The sequence below is a fragment of the Hyperoodon ampullatus genome, assembly GCF_949752795.1.
Source record: "Hyperoodon ampullatus genome assembly, chromosome: 6".
Taxonomy (NCBI): domain Eukaryota; kingdom Metazoa; phylum Chordata; class Mammalia; order Artiodactyla; family Ziphiidae; genus Hyperoodon; species Hyperoodon ampullatus.
The window spans coordinates 70,285,160-70,307,953 of NC_136919.1; the positions used below are offsets into that span (position 1 = coordinate 70,285,160).

The following is a 22,794-nucleotide window of genomic DNA, read 5'->3' on the forward strand; positions in this document are numbered from 1 at the left end:
GCCTCTCCCATTGCGGAACACAGGCTCCAAACGCGCATGCTCAGCGACCGTGGCGCAGGCTCAGTGGCCATGGCTCACGGGCCCAGCCGCTCTGCGACATGTGGGATCTTCCCGGACCGGGGCACGAACCCATGTCCCCTGCATCGGCAGGCGGACTCTCAACCACTGCGCCACCAGGGAAGCCCTATTTTAATTTTTTATTAGCAGTTTAAGTCCTTTTTTACTAAGAGTTAACATTTATTCATTTCTTTCTATATGCTAAATACTCTGCTAAGCATTCTATTTAATACATGCTCTTTGAAGAAGATTTGAAAAAAAATAGAAATATGTCAAAAAATAAAAATCACCTCTCCCATCAGATATCACTTGTTAACCTTCTTTTTCTCATCTGTATACATATGTATCATTTACTCTCACATACACACCCAAATTCAATACAGAATTTGGATATTCCACATATAGTTTACATATTTTGCCATATATTCTGCTTATCACTTACTAGATTTGATTTTACTTGTTCTTTGATTGTTGTGTGTGAATATTGTTACATGTAAAGCTACACACGAATGGGTTAACAACAGTAGGACCCTGTAGTGATGGTTTTGTTTTTTTTTTGTTTGACCCTGTAGTTTTTTTCTTTTAAGAAATTTATTTTTTGCCATGTGGATTAGCTATCTAGTACTTTGTTTGGCTACCAACAACAACAAAAAAATGACAAGACTTCTTACAAAAAATTTGCCTAACTCATTAAGAAATAGGTTGAAGCCATCAGTCATGGCATGATGAGTTTGTGAGATTTATAGTAAGACTATACCTTAAAACTATTTTAAAATGTTTCCAATCACACAAGTTACTTCCTAATGTTTTCATTACTTTATAACTATCCTTTTCAACAGTACTTATGATTAAGTTGCCAATTTAGAGCAAGGAGTAGAGGTAGCCTGTTTTGGCTGCCTTATTAAATGCCATTGTATGTTACTCTGTTTGAAAGGCTTTATCTGTATTAACTTATTTAATCCCCACAACTCCTGAAGTAATTAATGATTTACATAACCTGTTTTACAAATGAAGAAATGAGACACAGAAAAATTATTTTGCCCAAACTAATTAGTGGCAGAAGCTGGATTTGAATCCAGACTCTTTGGCTCCAGAGCCCAGGTGCTTAATCACAGTGCTTGCTGCTTATGAGCAAGAGTTGAAGGGATTGAGAGAAAGGAGCCTTCTACGTGAAAGAGAGGCTGGGGAGAATAGGATCATTAAAGATTTCAAGGTGGAGGGAGCATTTAAATACTTGTGGTGGTGGGATTGACAGTATGTATTTGAAGTATAAATTATTAAAAATAAGTATGCATATAAAGTATAACAACTGTGAAAATCTGAAGGAAACAGTGTAACTAATGTACATGGACTTTGGTTAGCAATCCAGTGATTAGTATTTGTCTTATTGGTAGTTTATTAATTTACAAAATAATGTGTCCATCTTAGTGGCAAAAAATTAAACAATACAAGAATTATTACAATAAAAATGTCTCCTCTACATTTTTCTGGTCCCCTAGTAAAATAGGCTACTACTGTCACTAGTTTCTTGTATTCAGCTGGGTGTCTCATTTTTTTGTTTTTTGATTTTTTTTCTGTTTGTGTGAAGCTTTATCTTTTTTTCTTTTTTTTTAATTGAGGTGTAAGTTGGTTTACAATAGTAGTTTCAGGTATAAAGCATACTGATACAAAATTTTTATAGATTATACTTCATTTAAAGCTATTATAAAATATTGGCTATATTTCCTGTGTTGTACAATATATCCTTGTAGCTTATTTATTGTATACATAGTAGTTTGTACCTGTTAATCCCCTGTCCCCACTGGTAAACATTCGTTTGTTTTCTATGTCTGTGAGTCTGTTTTTGTTTTGTTATATTCATTCATTTGTTTTATTTTTTAGATTTCACATATAAGTGATATCATACAGTAATTGTCTTTGTCTGTGTGACTTATTTCACTAAGCATAATACTCTCCATGTCCATCTTTGTTGTTGCAGATGATGAAATTTCATTCTTTTTTATGGCTGAGTAGTATTCTGTTGTATATATATGTACACCGTATCTTTTTTATCCACTCATCTGTTGATGGACACTTAGGTTGCTTCCATATCTTGGCGATTGTAAATAATGCTGCTATGAACATTGGGATGCATGTATCTTTCCAAATTAGTGTTTTCAGTTTCTTTGGATATATACCTAGGAGTGAAATTGCTGGGTCATATGGTAGTTCTATTTTTAGTTTTTTGAGGAACCTCTGTACTGTATTCCATACTTGCACCAATTTACATTCCCACCAATGATGTACAAGGGTTCCCTTTGCTCCACATCCTCACCAGCATTTGTTATTTGTGGACTTTTTGATAATAGCCATTCTGACAGGTGTAAGATGATATCTCACTGTGATTTTGATTTCCATTTCTCTGATGATTAGCAATGTTGAGCATCTTTTCATGTGCCTGTTGGCCATCTGTATGTATTATTTAGAAAAATGTGTATTCAGGTCTTCTGCCCATTTTTTAATTGGGTTGTTTGTTTTTTTGATATTGAGTTGTATGAGCAGTTTACATATTTTGGATATTAACCCCTTATCAGTCATAATATTTATAAACATTTCCTCCCATTTAGTAGGTTGTCTTTTCACTTTATTGGTGGTTTCCTTTGCTGTGCAAAAGCTGTTAAGTTTAGTTAGGTCCCTTTTTTTATGTTTTGCATTTGTTTCCTTTGCTTTAGGAAAGGAAATATTGGAAAGGAACTATTGCTATAGGAAAGGAAATATTAAAAATATATTGCTATGAATTATATCAAAGAGTGTTCTGCCCCTGTTTTCTTCTGGTAGTTTTATGGTTTTCCATCTTACATTTAGTTCTTTTATTTATTTATTTATTTATTTATTTATTTATTTATTATTTGGCTGCGTTGGGTCTTAGTTGCAGCATGTGGAATCTTTGTTGCCATGTGCAGGATCTTCGTTGTGCCACGTGGGATCTTTAGTTGCAGCATGCGGGATCTTTTTTTTTTTTAGTTGTGGCATGTGGGATCTTTAGTTGCAGCAAGTGAACTCTTAGTTGCGGCATGTGGGATCTAGTTCCCTGACCAGGGATCGAACCCAGGCCCGCCCCCTGCTTTGGGAGAGCAGAGTCTTAGCCACTGGACCACCAGGGAGGTCCTACATTTAGTTCTTTAATACATTTTGAGTTTATTTTTGTATATGGTATAAGAAAATATTCTAATTTCATTATTTTATATGTAAGCTGTCCATTTTCTTCCAGAACCACTTATTGAAGAGACTGTCTTTTCCCCGTTACATATTCTTGCCTCCTTTGTCGTAGATTAATTAACCATAAGTGTATGGGTTTATTTCTGGGCTCTCTATTCTGTTCCATTGATCTATGTGTCTGTTTTTGTGCTAGTACCATACTGCTTTGAGTACTGTAGCTTTGTAATATAGTCTGAAGTCAGGGAGCCTGATACCTCCAGCTCTGTTCTTCTCTCTCAAGATTGCTTTGGCTTTCCAGTGTCTTTGTGTTTCCATACAAGTTTTCAAATTATTTGTTCTAGTTCTGTGAAAAATGCCATTGGTATTTTGATAGGGATTGCATTGAATCTGTAGATTGCTTTGGGTAGTATGGTCATCTTAACAATATTAATTCTTCCAGTCCCCGAACATGAAATATCTTTCCATCTGTTTGTGTCATTTTCAGTTTCTTTCATTAGTGTCTTATAGTTTTCCAAGTACAGTTCTTTTACCTCCTTAGATTTATTCCTAGGTGTTTTACTCTTTTTGATGTGATACAAAATGGGATTGTTTATTTCTCTTTCCAATAGTTCATTGTTAGTGTATAGAAACTCAACAGATTTCTGTATATTAATTTTGTATTCTGCATCTTTACTTAATTCATTGATGAGCTTTAGTAGTTTTTGGTGGTGTCTTTGGGATTTTCTGTGTATAGTATTATGTCATCTGCCAACAGTGACAGTTTTACTTTTCTTTCCAATTTGGATTCCTTTTATTTCTTTTTATTTTTTGGTTACTGTGACAAGGACTTCCAATACTATGTTGAATAAAAGTTAGCCAATTCAAATTTTAACATGTTCAAAACTGAACTTTAGGTTTATTGTTTTGCTTTCCTTTTCTAAGCCTGTTCTTACCTTCTGAGCAAATGACTCCACTGTCTGGGAAGTTGCTGTGGCCAAAAAACATGATTTTTTAATTGATTCTTCCTTTTCACTCATTTCTTTTGTTAAGCATATCAACCATTTCTGAGCTTTCTTCCTCAAAGTATATTTTAAATTTTGCCCATTTCTTTTCACTGTCGCCACTTAAGTACAAACTGTTACCATCTCTTGCCTGAAATACCGCTATAGTTTCCTGACTTGTTTTTCCTGCTTCTGCTTTTTCCTCCTAGAGTCCATTTTCTACCTGGCAGCCATGGTGAACTTTAAAAAAAATGTACATTGAGAAGTCAGAACCCTGCATCAAGCACTTCACTGGCACTTAGGCTATAGCAAGGAGTTTGGCTTACTGTTCTTTATATACCTACCAAGCCATTTCTCACCTCAGGACCTTTATACTTCCTCTTTGTTTTATCTAGAACACTCTTATTCCCAAGGTTTTCTTTGGGTTTCTGTTGGCTTATTTTTTTTTGTTTTGTTTTGGCCATGGCTGGCTCCTCCTCTCATTTTCCTCAGAGAAATTATTCTTGACTGTCCTTCACAGAACTTATAGTATATTATTGTTAAGACTTATGTGTATGTGTATGTATTTCTTTACTCTTTTTTTGTGTGTCTTCTTACTAGCGTGTGAGTTCAGCAAGGAGGAATCTTGCCTGTAAGTGTTGATGCCAGCACCTATCTCAGTATCTATGTGTATTTAATATTGAATAAAGGAATAAATGAATGAATGAACAAATAAATGGATCTGTCTGGAATTTGCTTTGGTCAAGGAGTGAGGTTGAAATCCAGCTTTATCTTTCTCTCACATCCAGCTACTTGTCACAGCATCACTTTTTTCCATTGCTTTGGTATACCATTTTTGTAATATATTAAAGTCCTGGTGTATTTGGATCTACTTTTGAACTGTCTCCACTACTGTTGGTATGTCTAACTATTCAACTTCTGGTATTAAATTTATTACTGTGACTTTAAAGTCCATTTTAATATCTGGTAGGATGAGTCCTTTGTCAAATGATTTTTTCTGAATTTTCCAGAAATGAAATTTTCATGTTTTTATTTGTACATAAGTTACTTTTTATATTTTTTAATAGTATAAAATACTGTTGTGGACTCAACATTTGCACCACCCATGTTTTGGTCACTTGGCATAAGAAATATCTGGGAGACGGAGAGATCAGCCAAGATGGCAGAGTAGAAAGGCCCTAAGCTCACCTCCTCTCATGAGCACACCAAAATCATAATTATTCGCAGAACAACCATCAGTGAAAAAGACTGGGACCTACCAGAAAAGATCTTCTACTGCTAAAGACATAAAGAAGGAACCACAATGAGATGGAGTTGAATGATTATTGTCAAAGATAGAGACGTCTCCATGGAGGGAGAGATCTGACTTGGATTTTGAAGAAAGGAAGGGAGCTCACCAGATGATAAGGGGAAGAAAGAACAGAGAGACTGATACAGAGGTGCAATACCAAGCAGCACATCTGGATAAGGAAATCATCTCCATCATTCCAGCATGGCTAGAAAATGCAAGAGAGCAGCAAGTACCTGGAAGACAAAGACCACTGTCTTCTGAATCCCCAGTACCCAAAGCAGAGGCTGGCACCCAGAGGTGCTCAGTAAATGTTTGTGGAGTGAGTGAGTGATGGAATGACAGCAACAGGGCCAGATAGAGAGTCCTGTAACCCATGCTGGACCTTGCAAAACCCAGAGGGCAAGGTGATAACTTAATCAGAAGAAAGATATAATTCAGAAATGAATTCCTAAAATATTTCTTTTTAGTTATGTGACCCAGTGGAGGTGTTAGCTAACCCTGTGGTGGTAATAATGTTGCAAAATATATGTGTATCAAATCAATACATTGTACACATTAAACTTACACAGTGGTTTATGTCAATTATATCTCAATAAAGGAGGGGAAAATAAAATATTCATTTTTAAATTAAAAATAATGTGAGAGAACAACAGGAATTACTAGTTTGTGTGGAATAAGAATGACATTTTCCCCATTCTTGAAATGCACAATAAAGAAAGAGGTTGGTAGCATTGTTTATTTTCTGTGAACACCATAATATCCACTTGCCACATCCTCCTAATTTCAGTTAAGCCTTCAGCTCTTGTTAGGTGCCTACATCTCTTTTTTATGACCTCTTATTTCAAGTAGATAGAGGCAACACTCGCCCCAGCTTTCCCATCTTTCCTCTTTGTGTCTGTGTCACATCTGAAAGTATCTTGAATTTACGGTGTCCTACTTTAAATCCTCATCAGTACTTGGCAGATAGTTAGAGGAGTTAGCCAAGAAAAGGAAGCCAAGCTATCTACCTGCCCACTTTGCAGACTTGTCACTTTAGTATCTTCTAGGGAACATGAACATAACCAGACTATATGAAAGATAAGGACCTAGGGAGCCCTCTGTTCTGCCTGTACTGAAAACTCATGACTGCTTCTATATGGTAAGGATTAGCTGTAGTGGTAGTAAAGTGTTCAACAGAATAGCCCTAACTTACTAAAAATGCTTATCAGAGTTGTTGAGGTTGGTAAGGCACTTCTCAAGTATCCTTCCTATGTAAATAAAAACTTTACATTTACCTTTGTCCCTTCCTTAAATTAGTAAGGCAAAATCAAGAAATGGAAATTTATTCTAAGCAGAATGTTTGGTTTTCAAAAAATTAGTTATGGTGGTCTTTGGTTGTTCTTTAGGGGAATTATGTCACTTATTTGGTGCCACTTCAGGTATGAACAGAGACTTTGAAAGATTTTTTAACTGAAAGATTTTTTAACTTATAAGGTTCTTTGTAATTATTCCCTTATTAGTTTTCCATACTAATGAATGCCTTCTTGCTTAATCCTTGGTTTTTACTTAGTACTTTTTCCATCTATCTGGAGAACTAAATAGTTTAGATCACTTGGTACTTAAAACTTTTCTCCTTTGGTTTTTATTGTGATGTTTCTTCTTTTTTTTTTTTTTTTGGCCACGCCACGTGGCTTGTGGGATCTTAGTTCCCCGACCAGGGATCGAACCTGGGCTCCTGTAGTGAAAGCGCTGAGTCCTAACCACTGGACCATCAGGGAATTCCCTTATAGTGCTGTTTCTTAACTTAAACTATTGTCTTTTGAGTCTTCCTCTTCTTTTGCTATGTTTTTCTTTATAATTATGGATAATCCCTAAAGTTATGCCTTTAGGTCATATCTCCCTATATTTATTCCTCTGTGGAGAGACTCCTTTTTATGACTTTATCACTAAGATCATATCTCCCTATATTTATTCCTCTGTGGAGAGACTCTTTTATAACTTTATCACTAAGACTCTCAAATCGATATCTTGAGCCTTTCCTTTTGTTTTAGCTTCATATTTCTGTCCATAGAACTTTCCCAGCTGGTTGTGCAAGTGTTATATCAAAATGTTAAAAACTAAGTGTATTTCTAACCCAGGTCTCCTTCCCAATTTTCATATTTTTCTTTTCAACTTTAACATTTTTTTCAGTGGTGTCACCATTGTTTCAACCCAAATATATGCAAACTGTCAGCATGTTCACTGCTGAATCCCTGTTGCTCAGTAAATATTTTGAATGAATGAATTTGAATAATATGAATGAATATTTTTCTTCTTAGTTAGTATTTCTTTTCCACTCTTTCCTACCTATCTAAAACTGTTCTTTCTGCAAAGTCCAGTTTAAGGTCTTGATAAAAGAGTAATCAGATGGTATACAGAGGTTGAGTGAATAAGAAATGAAAAATATCACTTGAATTTCATAACTAGGAGGTCATTTGGGAAGAGGAATTTCAATAGAGTAGGTACAGGCAAATGACAGTTTGAGGTGTGAATGAAAGGTGAAATGGACCAAGATTTAGATGTGGCTCTTCTCAAGGGGAATGGTTTGTTTTTAATAAAAACTTGGACATGTTTATATGCTAAAGGCAACTAGCAGGTAGAGGCTGAAGATCCAGGAGATAGTTAATGAAGTAAAAATTCTGAAAACCTACTGCAGGATTAGTTTTTGATAAGAGACACTTTTTTCACTGCAACTTAAAGTGCAGATATATTTTGTTTGGATTCAGATAATTTTGTTTTTTGAGAATCAGGAAGTTAATCGAGCTCTTTCTTTAAAACTACCATTTTCTCTGTGAAATAAGTAATAAGCAAAGTCAACTGCTATATGATGATGGATAGTGAGGTGAAGTTTTTGACTAATGATGGCATTTGAAGTTGCTGTTATGGAGAACCGAAGAGGGAGTTGACTTCCTTCAAAGAGGTCATCTTAGGCGAGCCCAGTTTAGGTTACAGTTGGACAATAAACTACAAGGTGGTGATTTTTTTTTTTCCTACAGTGCTTAGTAGTGGAGGTATAGGCGTGAAGGACCTTTCAGCTGAGATGCAAGAGAGAGAGAGGGTGCCTGAGACACAAAGATAAATTGGTCAAGGGAGATGAGATAGAAGAGGTTAGTCATATATGATGGGTCCCAACTTAGTTATCTATATGAATAGCTGAAAGAGGCTGAATTATGTGAGAGCAAATAGAGCAAATAAAGGAACCAAACAAGGAACTGGAGGTCTGGATGAAGATGAGTTTAAAACGCAAGGGGAATAAGAGTAACAATTGGGAGAATAGAAAGTAAAGAAGATCAAGTAGGAAATAAGTTTAACAATCTGTGATAAATGCTTTTTTTTTTTTTTTCCTTTGGTGTGGATGAAGACTTCTTTGTTCCAAAACTGTTAGGGGTATCATATATAAGCTGGAGATGAGAGGAGTGGTCTCCAAACTTTTATGATCTGGCTTCTCAAGCAGAAAAGGTTTTGAATATGTACCCCTATTGTATGCATATATATTTATAAATCATATATAGGTTCTTCTGTACTATTATGCTTTATATATTATAAAATATATCACAATACATTAAACTAGATCCTGGAAATGAGAGATTAAGCATATTTTAAATTTTAAAAAATAATATTAATGTTATGAAAAGTTATTTTTGGTGAGGGCGTTTTGATACTTCATTAGTTTTGAAAATCTTGGTTTAATAATTGGCTGTAGAGTTATTTGAAAGGCTTGTTTTAAGTTGAGTTTATTTTGGTACTTGGTTTTAAAGACTGTTGTAGTTCAGAGCTCATAAAGATACACAAATTCAGATGGAGAAAGTGCATGACAGACTGGGCTGACTACATAATGATGCTTATCTATCAAACATGCAAAAGTTTTTGTTGAAATCCACCAAAAAAAGTTCTGCCTTTCCTAATTTCAGTTAGTTGCTCTTGAAAACTAATACTAAGTTCCTGTTGTGCTGGATAATCTTCATTTGCACCTTCAAATCTATTCTCCACCCTGTGCACTATGCTCTGTGCCCCAGGAAGCTGATCTCTAAGGACTGTTATCAACTGGTCTGCCTTGTTTTCTGGCTTCTGATTGGGTTCAGTCAGTTGGAGGCACTGACAGAGAGGTAGGGATATTTATTCTAACAGCGTCTTTGCTGGGCTTCAGTAACTGCATCATCATCGTGTGGCCCTCTTCTACAATGACAGCTTCTTGGTTCTAGTAACTATTCCCTCCCCTTTCCCTATTGAGCCTAGAGTGATAATAATGCTCTCTAGCTAGTCCACGAGTGCTTCACCACCCCTTCCTAGTTTCCCTTAACCTTACCTGCACATTTGTAAACGGTGTCTTTATTAAACATCACCTCCTTTTGAGTATTATCTCTTTCTTGTCAGGACCCTGAGGGCTATATTGCATTTTAATATTTTTTTAAGTAAATGGGTTTAAAAAGTGACTGAAACTTCATTTAGAACATTTTAAAGCACATTAGATGATTCTGTTTCCAACTTTTAAGTGGACAGATAAACTTTTTATAGGTGACACTTCTACATTGTTTTGGTAATGTAAAATCATGTAATAGCGGAAACCTTTCCAATCATCTTTTTATAGTAGAGGGTCAGTCCAAATATTAACTTTAAGTAAAACTTAATATCAGTTTACTTCCACCTTAATACTTATTTTAATAATTTTAAACAAAATTGCACCTCTGAATTCTGAAATTTGGAATGCATCAACACCACAGAAAAGACCTTTCCTGCTTTCTTTGTGAGGGGGAAAAAAAAGGAAAAGGGTAACTATAAAACTCAGTGAATCAACCATAATTATTGCTTAGCTTTTGCTTACAGTTAGCAATTTGTTATTTTCAAACTACCGTCAGACTGATTTTATGGAATAATTTTCCTAATAGGAAGGAAAACTTGAATTTTGGGAAGGGGGAGTTATTTTAGTGTATTATTTGATTGCTGATTATCTGACAATTCTTATTTGGAGGTGAGACTTACTTTCATCTTATTTTATTGACTTTTATTCTCTGATGAATGAAAACTCAAGTACTAGTTAGTAACAAATGTTTAATCAGTGTTCTTTTACTGTGGACAAAATAGATGGCTAGAATTTTTCAACTTTATGTGTGTAAATTTAAAATGAAAAATAAATGGTTTGGCTTGTATCCTTCCAAATACTATATCTATATACTACAGTTTGAGGCTCTGAAGGTAACAGCCATTAACAAAACAAAGTGTTTATCCTCCTGGAGCTTTCATTCTGGTGAGGATATGGATAATTACCAAATAAATAGATAATTAATGTATGATAAGTAACATGAAGAAAAAGAAACCAGAGTAAAGCAATAGAGAATGACAGGGAATCCTTTACAGGTTATGGTGGTCAGGGAAGTCCTCTCAAATATGGTGATATTTGAATACAGATTTGAATGAAGTGATAGTGCCTAGCCATACAAATATCTGGGGGCAAAGTGCCTTTCAGGGGAGAGATGAAGTGCAAAGCAGATGTTGGTGTGACTGAGAATAACAAGGAGACTTTTGTGGCCAGAACACAAAAAGCTAAGGTCAGAGTAATTGAAAATAGGGTCTGAAGAGATAGATGAGGGCCATATCATACTAACTCTTGTAAGCCATCAGAACTTTGCATTGTATTTTAAGTATAACTGGGAGGCTTTGGAGGAGACAGAGCAGGGCAATGACATAATCTGATTGGCTTTTTAAAAGGATTACCTGTGTTGCAGCTTGAAGGATAGACTGGAGGGAGATCAGAGTAGAAGTCAGGAGACATGTCACAAAGAGATTGAAGTAATCTAGGTGAGAGTTTGAACATGTACCCAAACACACACTACTGGATGCCATATGTATGTTTACATATACTTGTATATAATTCCTTTTGGGGTAAAAAATATATTTTACCCCCAGACAACTTCTTTACATTCAGCAGTGTAATGTGGACATCTTTTATAGTGAGTACATACAGATTTACCTGTTGCTTTTAATGGATGATGGTATTGCATGTTGTGATGTACATGACTTTATTTAACCTGTCTTCTATCGAAGGACATTTGTTTCCAGGTTGTTCTTTTTGAATGACAAACAATACTTTGTGTGTGTGTGTGTGTGTGTTATTGCTCACAGTTGTGGATATATGTCTATAGGGTAAATTCCTAGAAGCATGATGGGTCAAAGGATATGTGCACATTAAATCTTAATGATTATTACCAAATTGACTTCCAAGAAGGCTGTGCCAATTTTACATACCCACTAATGTTGTATGAGAATTTTTTTCCTTAGACCCTTTCATCTTTATGTATTGATACAAGAGAAGCATCATCGTTTTCTTTGTATTTGGGTTATGAATGATAAATATCAGAGCTTATAAATTCCTATTTCTGATGAGTAATAAAGGATATTAATTCCTCTTTGTTATGAGAAAATACTGTTTAAAAAAGTAGTTTATAACTTCATCTTCTCTACTTATAAGACTGAAGTTAAAGGGTAAACTTTAGTTTCGGACTTGTTTACATGACAGTTTATAAGCCATATGACTTAATATTTCCCTCAACTCTCCTTATCCCCAGTGCTCTACATACCGTGTAACCTCTGACATGTCATCACATTTCAGTGTAATATTGTCCATTAATGTTCTTTTCCATTAGTATTGATGAGGAAATAATTAAAATTACAGAACTAGTTAGTTCGCCAGTGTGAACACTATGCTAAAATGAACCCAGGTATACCCATTCAGGATCTGTTATTGCCAGTTTATTTTCCTTGGGCCCACATTCCTTAATCTCAGCCAGTTAGCCACTATATAGATGTATGCTGTTGTGCTTAAAAGATCACAGCCTGAAACAGTATGGATAGATTAGCTCAAGTTCTTTAGCATTACTAGAAAACCAGTTTAAAAGTTTATGCCCTGCCTAAAGCTGAATTAGTTAAAATGTTATCTCCTCATAATAAAGAAAACACATAATAGTGCCACAGTTCAGTAGAACCTTGCAGTCATACTATTCATGGGACCTAGATGGCCTGAGAGTAAGATCGTTATAAAGTTACTCTAACTTAGAGTAATAAACCACTGTAAATATAGTCCAAGATGGACAGGAGTTTGATTATATTTCATGCCATAAAGGTTTATGTTTCGGTGAACCTTTAGCTTATTTTATATTACAGAAAGCCTGTGCCTATAGGAAAGCAGGAAAATATGACTACAGGGTCAAATTTTAATTTACATAGATTCTTATCCAGCATATTGAATGCTTACTTTAAGATTGACTTGATTTTACCATTGTAGAAACAACATGTACAAAGCCTTCAGAGGCTCTGGGATGTTTTGCAGAGGTAGAACAGCAGATACTTTCCCTGGTGCTTTTTACGATTAACTCATATAGGTTTACAGTTAACTCATAAATTCAGAATTCAGTTTTTATTCTAGACTTAAAATTTTATAAGATTAATGTTTCTTTCTTCAGTGTAAATAGTTTTAATCCAAATTCATTAAGACAATTTATGGATAATTAAGCAAACTGCTAAGAAAATTTTTCATCCTTATCTTTAAGCATTAGACTAGTATCTTAGTGTAATAATAAATATCATAGGGTAGGGAGACACTTATGGTGAGGTTGAAGAGGAAATCTAGATTCCTAGGTTCTTTTTATAGTTTAGTCAAGGTTTCTAAATTTACAATTATATATTGTAATGCTTACAACTTAAAATTATATATTCTAATGCTTCATTTGTTTATAATTACTTCAAAGTGTTTATATATCATAAATTTTCTCTCCCAAAATGTTTTTGTGTGATTGTATATTTTTCCATAGCAATGATATAGTAGTATGAAATATATGAAGAGATGTAAAGATAAGCTACATTTAATTTTGCAAACAATAAAATTTTTTCATTAAAGAGATCTTTAATTCTTAATTTTAGTGCTTCAATTTTATATTTTTTTAATGTAGGGAAGAGACTGTCACTCAGACTGACTTTATGACATGAGTAAGGAAAATTAGAAATTATGTAGGGAGGATAAAAATCTGAAACATAGCTAAGCAAGGTTTAACTAAGTAATTTTTATGTAGTTAGCAAAAGGGATTCTTCTTAAGATGCTGGTTAAGGGGGTTTATTGCTTACCCAGAAGATTTGACCTGTGAATTGACTTATTCTTCTCCAAGGCACTTGAGAGAAAAGACAACGATAGCAGTTACATCTAGAGGCTATTATGGATTGGAGGATGAGAAGGGAACTGCATGTACTTCAACAAGGCGTCGGTCAACACCACGAAGTTTGGCAGGCTTGACAAGTGGAGTTTTTGAATCTGTAATGGTTCAAGTTTTGAGACAGGAAGAACAGCTGAGAGCAAAAGAAGAAAAAAGGTAAATGCTAAAAAAAAAAAAGTTGAGTTTCATGTTGTTCAAATTTTCAGGAACTACATTTCAAAGAGTAGTTGTATAACTTCTGTGTGCCCATATCAAATTTCTGGGCCCATTTTAATAGTGTTCCAAAATGCATTCTCACCTACATATGAGTTAGTACTGAAATATCACAATGAAATTTGTTTCAAAATACAGTTTTAAAATTTAAACCAAATTACTTTGAAGCTATACAAAAATAATTTGTATGAAAGATTTCAGGGTGCTTTCTAGATTTCTGGAAGTAGTCTTAAATGAATTATAAATTTTAAATGAGATGAATTTTATGTAGATTCATAGAACTTTAGAATAGAATCACAGACCTTTAAAGTTTAAAATTAGGAGAAACTCCAGAGATTGTGTAGTTCAAAATGACATATAGGTTCACTTCTGCCAGTCCTCCATTAGTATTGATTTCCTGGATAACTATGCTTACTCTGGATTCATCAGGAAAGAATGTTGTGCTCAATTAGTGTTACCTTCTAGGTTCTGGGAGCATAGAGATCGATGACACATCTGTAATTTTTTTTTAATAGCAAGAGTCTAGGGCCCAGAGAGGTAAGTGATTACTCAAAAAAGACTGGTGATTTTTTTTTTTTTTTTTTTTTTTTTTTTTGCTGTACGCGGGCCTCTCACTGTTGTGGCCTCTCCCGTTGCGGAGCACAGGCTCCGGATGTGCAGGCTCAGCGGCCATGGCTCACGGCCCCAGCCGTGAGCTCACTCCGCGGCATGAGGGATCTTCCCGGACCGGGGCACGAACCCGCGTCCCCTGCATCGGCAGGCGGACTCTCAACCACTGCGCCACCAGGGAAGCCCCAGACTGGCGATTTTTATACTAAATCATATCTCAAACTATGTTAGGAGTGATTGCTGACCTAATAGGGAACTACTAATGCTACTCAAAGGCAATTTATAATATATTTTTGCTCCTCTTATAGTAATAAATTTAGCTTGCTTTGATATTTGTAGGATTAAAATTCAACCTTGAGATTTTCTATCACCATACTTTTTAATAGTAGTGGTTAATTGGGAACTCACTGTGAAATACTTCTTTTTTTTCTATAGAGCCTCATAGAACTACTTATGCTATAGGAAAGGGGGTTTTATGGAAGGGGATAAAGATTAATCTGACAGTAGTATGTAATACATTGGAATAGAGAGGAATTGAAGAAAAGCAAAGCTTGTAGGAAGAAGGCTGTAGTAGTCTAGACCTCCACTACTGGTAACCAGAAATAGGGAGAAGGTCAGATTGTTCTGGGAACAATCAACAGTACTTAGTACCTTCCTTGACATAGGGGGAACAAAGGAAGAGACAAAGAGGAGTCAGGAGGTAGTTGTAATAATAGCAATAAGAAGAAAATTAAAAAGAATGGTTAACATTTATTGAGCAGGACTATTTGCCAGGTTTAGCTCTGAGCACGTTGTATGTATGTATTCAGCATTTGTCCGGAGGCACAGAGAGATTAAGTAACTTGCCCAAAGCCAGGCAATTTTTGAGTGGTAAATTTAAGATTTGAACCCAGGCAGTTTGGTTATAAAGCTTGTGCTCCTAAGCAGCATGCTATCTCTGTGACTTAAATATGATGGAATCAGCAAAGAAAATAAAAAAGCTTGAGTCCATGGTGTGGAGAAAGATCAGTGAACTGCAGTTTTTAATAAGTTGTTTGAAGTGATGAGGGAAGCATTTAAGCAATTAAGTAGGAATGGCTAGTAAGAAACTAGAGATATGACTGAATCTTTTCCTTTTCTCCAATTTTACATATATTTATCTGTGTCCTGTGCTTAACATCAAATAAACATAGGTGAATAAGACAAGGGAAAAATCCTTCATCAAATGTCTAGTGACTATGATAATTTACTATGAATTAAACTTTCTCTTTGGGTACAGTGTTAACCTTTTCTTTTTTAATTAGAAATATTTTAAGCATGGAACAACGAATAAATACAATTGTAATAAAGGCCTAGGTACCAACTACCCAGCAATTTTTAAACAAAATAAACATAGTTTTAATCAAGATTTTCTGTATTTTTCTTCTGTCCTCAGAAGAAACCACTTTCCTGACTTTATCATTCCCGTGTATTTTATTATTAAATTTAAAGAATTCTCTTATATATTCTGGATACAAGTCCTTTGTTAGCTATATATATGCGTTGCGGATATTTTCTCCCAGTCTGTGGCCTGCCTTTTCATTTTCAGTGTTTTTTGAGGAAGAGAAAATTTCATGCTTTTGATGCAATTGTAAATCATTTTAAAATTCAGTTAATTTTGTTGCTAACATACAGAAATACATTTGATTTTTTTAAATTAATTGACAATGTTGTGATGGTTTCAGGTATATACAGGTCTGTTTCTTAACATTCTTTTTTTTTTAACATCTTTATTGGAGTATAATTGGTAACAATGGTGTGTTAGTTTCTGCTTTATAACAAAGTAAATCAGCTATACATGTACATATATCCCCATATCTCTTCCCTCTTGCATCTCCCTCCCTCCCACCCTCCCTATCCCACCTCTCTAGGTGGTCACAAAGCACCAAGCTGATCTCCCTGTGCTATGTGGCTGCTTCCCAGTAGCTATTGGTTTTACATTTGGTAGTGTATATATGTCCATGTCACTCTTTCACTTTGTCTCAGCTTACCCTTCCCCCTCCCCATGTCCTCAAGTCCATTCTGTAGTAGGTCTGTGTCTTTATTCCCATCCTGCCCCTAGGTTCTTCCTGACCATTTTTTTTTTTTTTAGATTCCATATATATGTGTTAGCATATGGTATTTGTTTTTCTCTTTCTGACTTACTTCACTTTGTATGACAGACTCTAGGTCCATCCACCTCACTACAAATAACTCAATTTCGTTTCTTTTTTATGGCTGAGTAGTATTCATTGTATATATGTGCCACATTTTCTTTATCCGTTCATCTGTCGATGGACATTTAGGTTGCTTCCATGTCCTGGCTATTGTAAATAGTGCTGCAATGAACATTGTGGTACATGACTCTCTTTGAATTATGGTTTTCTCAGGGTATATGCCCAGTAGTGGGATTGCTGGGTCATATGGTAGTTCTATTTTTAGCTTTTTAAGGAACCTCCATACTGTTCTCCATAGTGGCTGTATCAATTTACATTCCCACCAACAGTGCAAGAGTGTTCCCTTTTCTCCACACCTTCTCCAGCATTTATTGTTTGTAGATTTTTTGATGATGGCCATTCTGACTGGTGTGAGATGATACCTCATTGTAGTTTTGATTTGCATTTCTCTAATGATTAATGACGTTGAGCGTTCTTTCATGTGTTTGTTGGCAATCTGTATATCTTCTTTGGAGAAATGTCTCTTTAGGTCTTCTGCCCATTTTTAGATTGAGTTGTTTGTTTTTTTGATATTGAGCTGCATGAGCTGCTTGTGAGTTTTGGAGATTAATCCTTTGTCAGTTGCTTCATTGGCAAATATTTTCTCCCATTCTGAGGGTTGTCTTTTGGTCTTGTTTATGGTTTCCTTTGCTGTGCAAAAGCTTTGAAGTTTCATTAGGTCCCATTTATTTATTTTTGTTTTTATTTCCATTTCTCTAGGAGGTGGGCCAGAAAGGAACTTGCTGTGATTGATGTCATAGAGTGTTCTTCCTATGTTTTCCTCTAAGAGTTTTATACTGTCTGGCCTTACATTTAGGTCTTTAATCCATTTTGCATTTATTTTTGTGTAGGGTGTTAGCGAGTGTTCTAATTTCATTCTTTTACATGTAGCTGTCCAGTTTTCCCAGCACCACTTATTGAAGAGGCTGTCTTTTCTCCATTGTATATTCTTGCCTCCTTTATCAAAAATAAGGTGACTGTATGTGCATGGGTTTCTCTCTGGGCTTTCTATCCTGTTCCATTGATTTGTATTTCTGTTTTTGTGCCAGTACCATACTGTCTTGATTACTGTAGCTTTGTAGAATAGTCTGAAGTCAGGGAGCCTGATTCCTCCAGCTCCGTTTTTCTTTCTCAAGATTGCTTTGGCTATTTGGGGTCTTTTGTGTTTCCATACAAATTGTGAAATTTTTTGTTCTAGTTCTGTGAAAAATGCCAGTGGTAGTTTGATAGGGATTGCATTGAATCTGTAGACTGCTTTGGGTAGTACAGTCATTTTCACAATGTTGATTCTTCCAATCCAAGAACATGGTATATCTCTCCATTTATTTGTATCATCTTTAATTTCTTTCATCAGTGTCTTATAGTTTTCTGCATACAGGTCTTTTTCCTCCTTAAGTAGGTTTATTCCTAGGTATTTTATTCTTTTTGTTGTAGTGGTAAATGGGAGTGTTCCCTTAATTTCACTTTCAGATTTTTCATCATTAGTGTATAGGAATGCAAGAGATTTCTGTGCATTAATTTTGTATCCTGCTACTTTACCAAAGTCATTTATTAGCTCTAGTAGTTTTCTGGTAGCATCTTTAGGATTCTCTATGTATAGTATCATGTCACCTGCAAACAGTGACAGCTTTACTCCTTCTTTTCCGATTTGGATTTCTTTTATTTCTTTTTCTTCTCTGATTGCTGTGGCTAAAGCTTCCAAAACAATGTTGAATAATAGTGGTGAGAGTGGGCAGCCTTGTCTTGTTCCTGATCTTAGTGGAAATGGTTTCAGTTTTTCACCATTGAGGATGATGTTTGCTGTGGGTTTGTCATATATGACCTTTATTATGTTGAGGTAAGTTCCCTCTCTGCCTACTTTCTGGAGGGTTTTTATCATAAATGGGTGTTGAATTTTGTCAAAAGCTTTTTCTGCATCTATTGAGATGATCATATGTTTTTCTTCCTCAGTTTGTTAATATGGTGTATCACATTGATTGATTTGTGTATATTGAAGAATCCTTTATATAAATGTCAACTTTCTGTTTTCACTCAACGTTATGTATCTGAGATTTAACTGTGTTGAATTATTTCATTCTAGTTTATTTCAAGTGCTAGTATATAATATTACATTATCTGACTGTAATACAGTTTATCCATTTACCTGATATGATGCACATTTTGGATTATTTCTAGTGTTTTGTTATTATAGAATGCTACAGTAAATATTGATGTATATGTCTTCTTTGAGGATGGAGATACTGATAGATATGTGTGTATGTGTTCATTCTACTTTGTTTTTAATTTTATTTTTCTTCTTTATGTTTTGACCCACTCAACCCATTTTTCCCACTTGCCACCCTCCTTCTCTGGAAACCACCAATCTGTTCTTTTTTTTTAAGATTCCACATATAAGAGAGATCATACAGTTTTATCATTCTGTGTCTGACTTTTTTCACTTAGTGTAATGGCCTCGAGGTCCATCCACGTTGTCACAAATGGCAATATTTCCTTCTATTTTGTGGCTGAATAATTTTCCATTGTGTATATATACCACATTTTCTTTATCCATTCATCCATTGATGGATACTTAGATTGTTTTTATATCTTGGCTGTTGTATATAAGGCTGCAGTAAACATGGGGGTACATATATCTTTTCAAGTTAGTATTTTTATTTTCTTCAGATAAATGCCTGGAAGTGGAATTGCTGGATTATATTGTAGTTCTATTTTTAATTTTTTGAGGAGCTGTCATACTGTTTTCCATAGTGGCTGCACCAGTTTACATTCCCAACAGTGCTCAAGGGTTCCCTTTTCTCCACATCCTCACCAGTACTTGTTATTTTTTGTCTTTCTGATAATGGTCATTCTGAAGGTGTGAGATGGTATCTCATTGTGGTTTTGATTTGCATTTCCCTGATGATTAGTGATGTTGAGCATCTTTTCATATACCTGTAGGCCATCTGTGTGTCTTTGGAAAAATATGTATTCAGATCTGTCCATTTTTTAATCAAATTGTTGGTTTTTTGCTATTGGATTGTATGAGTTTTTTATATATATTTTGGATTTTAGCCTCTTACCAGATACATGATTGCAAATATTTTGTCCCATTCAGTAGGTTGCCTTTTCATTTTGTTGATGGCTTCCTTTGCTGTACAGAGCTTCTAAGTATGATGCAGTCACACCTAGTTATTTTAGCTTTTGTTGCTTTTGCTTTTGTTGTCAGATTCCAAAACTTTACCAAGACCTGTGTCAAGGAGCTTACTGCTTATCTGTTTCTTCTAGGAGATTTATGGTGTAAGGTCTTATGTTCGAGTCTTTGATCCATTTGAGCTAATTAATTGTTGTATATGTTGTAGGAGAGCCATCAAATTTCATTCTTTTGCATGTAGGTGTCCAGTTTTCCCAACACAATTTATTGAAGAGATTGTCCTTTCCCCATTGTATATTCTTGGCTCCTTTGTCATAAATTAATTGACTGTATATGCATGGGTTTATTTCTGGGCTGTCTGTTCCTTTCCATTTATCTGTGTGTCTGTTTTTATGCCAGTATGCTACTGTTTTGATTACTATGGCTTTGTAGCATCGCTTGAAGTCAGGGAGCATGGTCCTTCCAGCTTTGTTTGGTCTTTCACCTCCTGGGTACTTCATTCTTTTTGATTCAATTGTATATTCATTCTGCTTTTAATCTTATGGTCATGGCAAGTTCTTCAGTGTTTTTTGGAGTGTTGCTGCACTAATATATTCTTTTTAAAGTTGTTGTGAGGAGGTTATATTGATAAAGTAGTTACCATCATTATTGATAAAGTAGTCACCATAATTATTGGTTTTGTTTTTAAAAATTTATTTATTTATTTATTTATTTATTTATTTATTGGCTGTGTTGGGTCTTCGTTGCTGTGCACAGGCTTTCTCTAGTTGCAGCGAGCGGGGGCTACTCTTCATTGCCGTGTGGGCTTCTCATTGCGGTGGCTTCTCTTGTTGCAGAGCACAGGCTCTAGGTGTGCGGGCTTCAGTAGTTGTAGCATGCGGGCTCAGTAGTTGGGGCTCGTGGGCTCTAGAGCACAGGCTTAGTTGCTCCGTGGCACGTGGGATCTTCCCGAACCAGGGCTTGAGCCCATGTCCCCTGCGTTGGCAGGCAAATTCTTAACCACTGCGCCATCAGGGAAGCCCTCCCTCAGTCTTAAGTGCCATCATTATCCAATATTTTAGTTCTTTCTGGTTCTTAACTGTCCAGCTGTTGCCACAGTTCAAGTTTTTATCCAAGAGTCTGTCCTTTTCTCATGTTATACTTTCTTCATAAGTCATCTCATCCATTCCCATACCACCTATATACAGAAGACTCAGATATATGTCTCTTGCCCAAACTTCTCTAAGTTTGAGACCTAATTGCATATTTAACATGTTCTCTGGATGTAGTATCTATCACTGACAGTATCATTGTCTCTCATCTATCAGGAAACAGGTGGCACATTCAAAATGAGAAAATTCAAGGAGGGTTTATTTCAAAAGAGATTGGATTATAGCTGAACATTAAGACATGAGGCTGTTAGCCAGGGTGAGCAAGAGGGTGTAGTTACTGGTACCCAAGAGAGGATTCCAAAGAAGAGTCTATTGAGATGATACCTTGTGTTGAAGGACACAACTCCCCCCCTTTTATTTAAGTCCATTTATAAAACTTTTATTCCACTTATATGAACTTAATACATGTGTTCTTAACAATTATGCTAGTATTGTTCATGAAAATTTAACAAGACATTAAACAAGACAGCCATCAGCTCAGGTTATTTCCCTATTAACTATTTTTACAGCACATGCATGTTAGGCAAATACCAAAAACCTCACAGGGAGGAAGCCAAGGGAATAAGTACTTTACCTTACTTTTCCCTACTTTCCTGTCTTTATCTGATCCTTGCCAGGGCTCCCTCAACTAAACCTAAGGCAAGCTAGTTTATGACGTTGCCTACTGATACAGTTAAACTACACAGTGAAGGGTAGAGAATAGATCTGCAGGCAAACAAAAGATATTTGCTATAGATATCTTCTTCAAATTGATTACATCAAAAATTAATTATGAAAGCATAATGCTTACACCTAAAACTTGATCTCACTGTAGTGCTTCCTATCTTTATGAATGGCACCAGTATCTATTAGATTATTTAAATTAGAAACCTAGGATTCATCCAGGACATCTTCCTTTCCCTTATACACAAATCAAATTCATCCCCAAATGTTGACACTTTTATTTCCTAATCTCTCTTGAATCTGCTACCCTCTATCTTCTCTGCCTCCATCCAGTTCCTTAATCTCTCACTTAGGCTACTATAATCTTCTCTTAATTGGTGAAACAGTTGTCCTCCTTCCATTCTGTTTTTCACATTAAAGCTAGAATGAACTTTTCCAAATGCAAATTTGATCATGCCACTTACCTATTCCCATTACTTACACCTCCCCAAAACAAAGCAAGTCAAGTACACACACGAACTTTAATGGCTTAATATAGTTTATAAGACCCTGCCTTTACCTTTGGCCTCACCCTATCTCTCTAACCTCATCATATGCCTTTTTTCCCCACATTCTTGCTATCCTTGCCACACCTGCCTTCTTTTTCTCTCTTCAGTGCCAAGAGAGCGTTAACTTTATGTGCATCCGAATTTAGAGTTTACATAAAAACACATGTAAAATGTATCAGGAATAGTGAGACTTTTTCTTTTATCTTAACCTTTGTTTTCTAAATTTTCTAAAATAAGCATGCTTTTCTTTTATAATTGAAAATACAGCAAGTATTAAAATGTATAAAGTGCCACATAACTAGTGAGATAGGCTGAGTTTTTTAAATGTCTTTTGAGCCTCTCGCAAGATTTGTTTTGAGTCCTTACAAGGAAAATGTGACATTTAGTCATCAACACGTGGAATGATACATGGGAGTGCTAAACAAAGCCTCCCTCTCTATGTACAATTATCTGTCGTAATCTATCATGATAATTTTATCAATCTATCAATTCTTTCGATCTAATATCCTCTCGAGAGCTAGT

The 22,794-nt window shown here is 35.4% G+C and overlaps 1 protein-coding gene across 1 annotated transcript in view; it reads left to right on the top strand.

Moving 5' to 3' along the window:
* The window catches only part of BRD10 (bromodomain containing 10), a gene marked incomplete at both ends in the record, with an annotated part of 105,488 nt that overhangs the window by 15,266 nt on the left and 67,428 nt on the right, over nt 1-22,794 (top strand). The window contains one exon of the mRNA XM_079706180.1: nt 13,701-13,901. Within this exon, the coding sequence (XP_079562306.1) occupies nt 13,701-13,901 (201 nt within the window). The remainder of the gene's footprint in view (nt 1-13,700; nt 13,902-22,794) is intronic.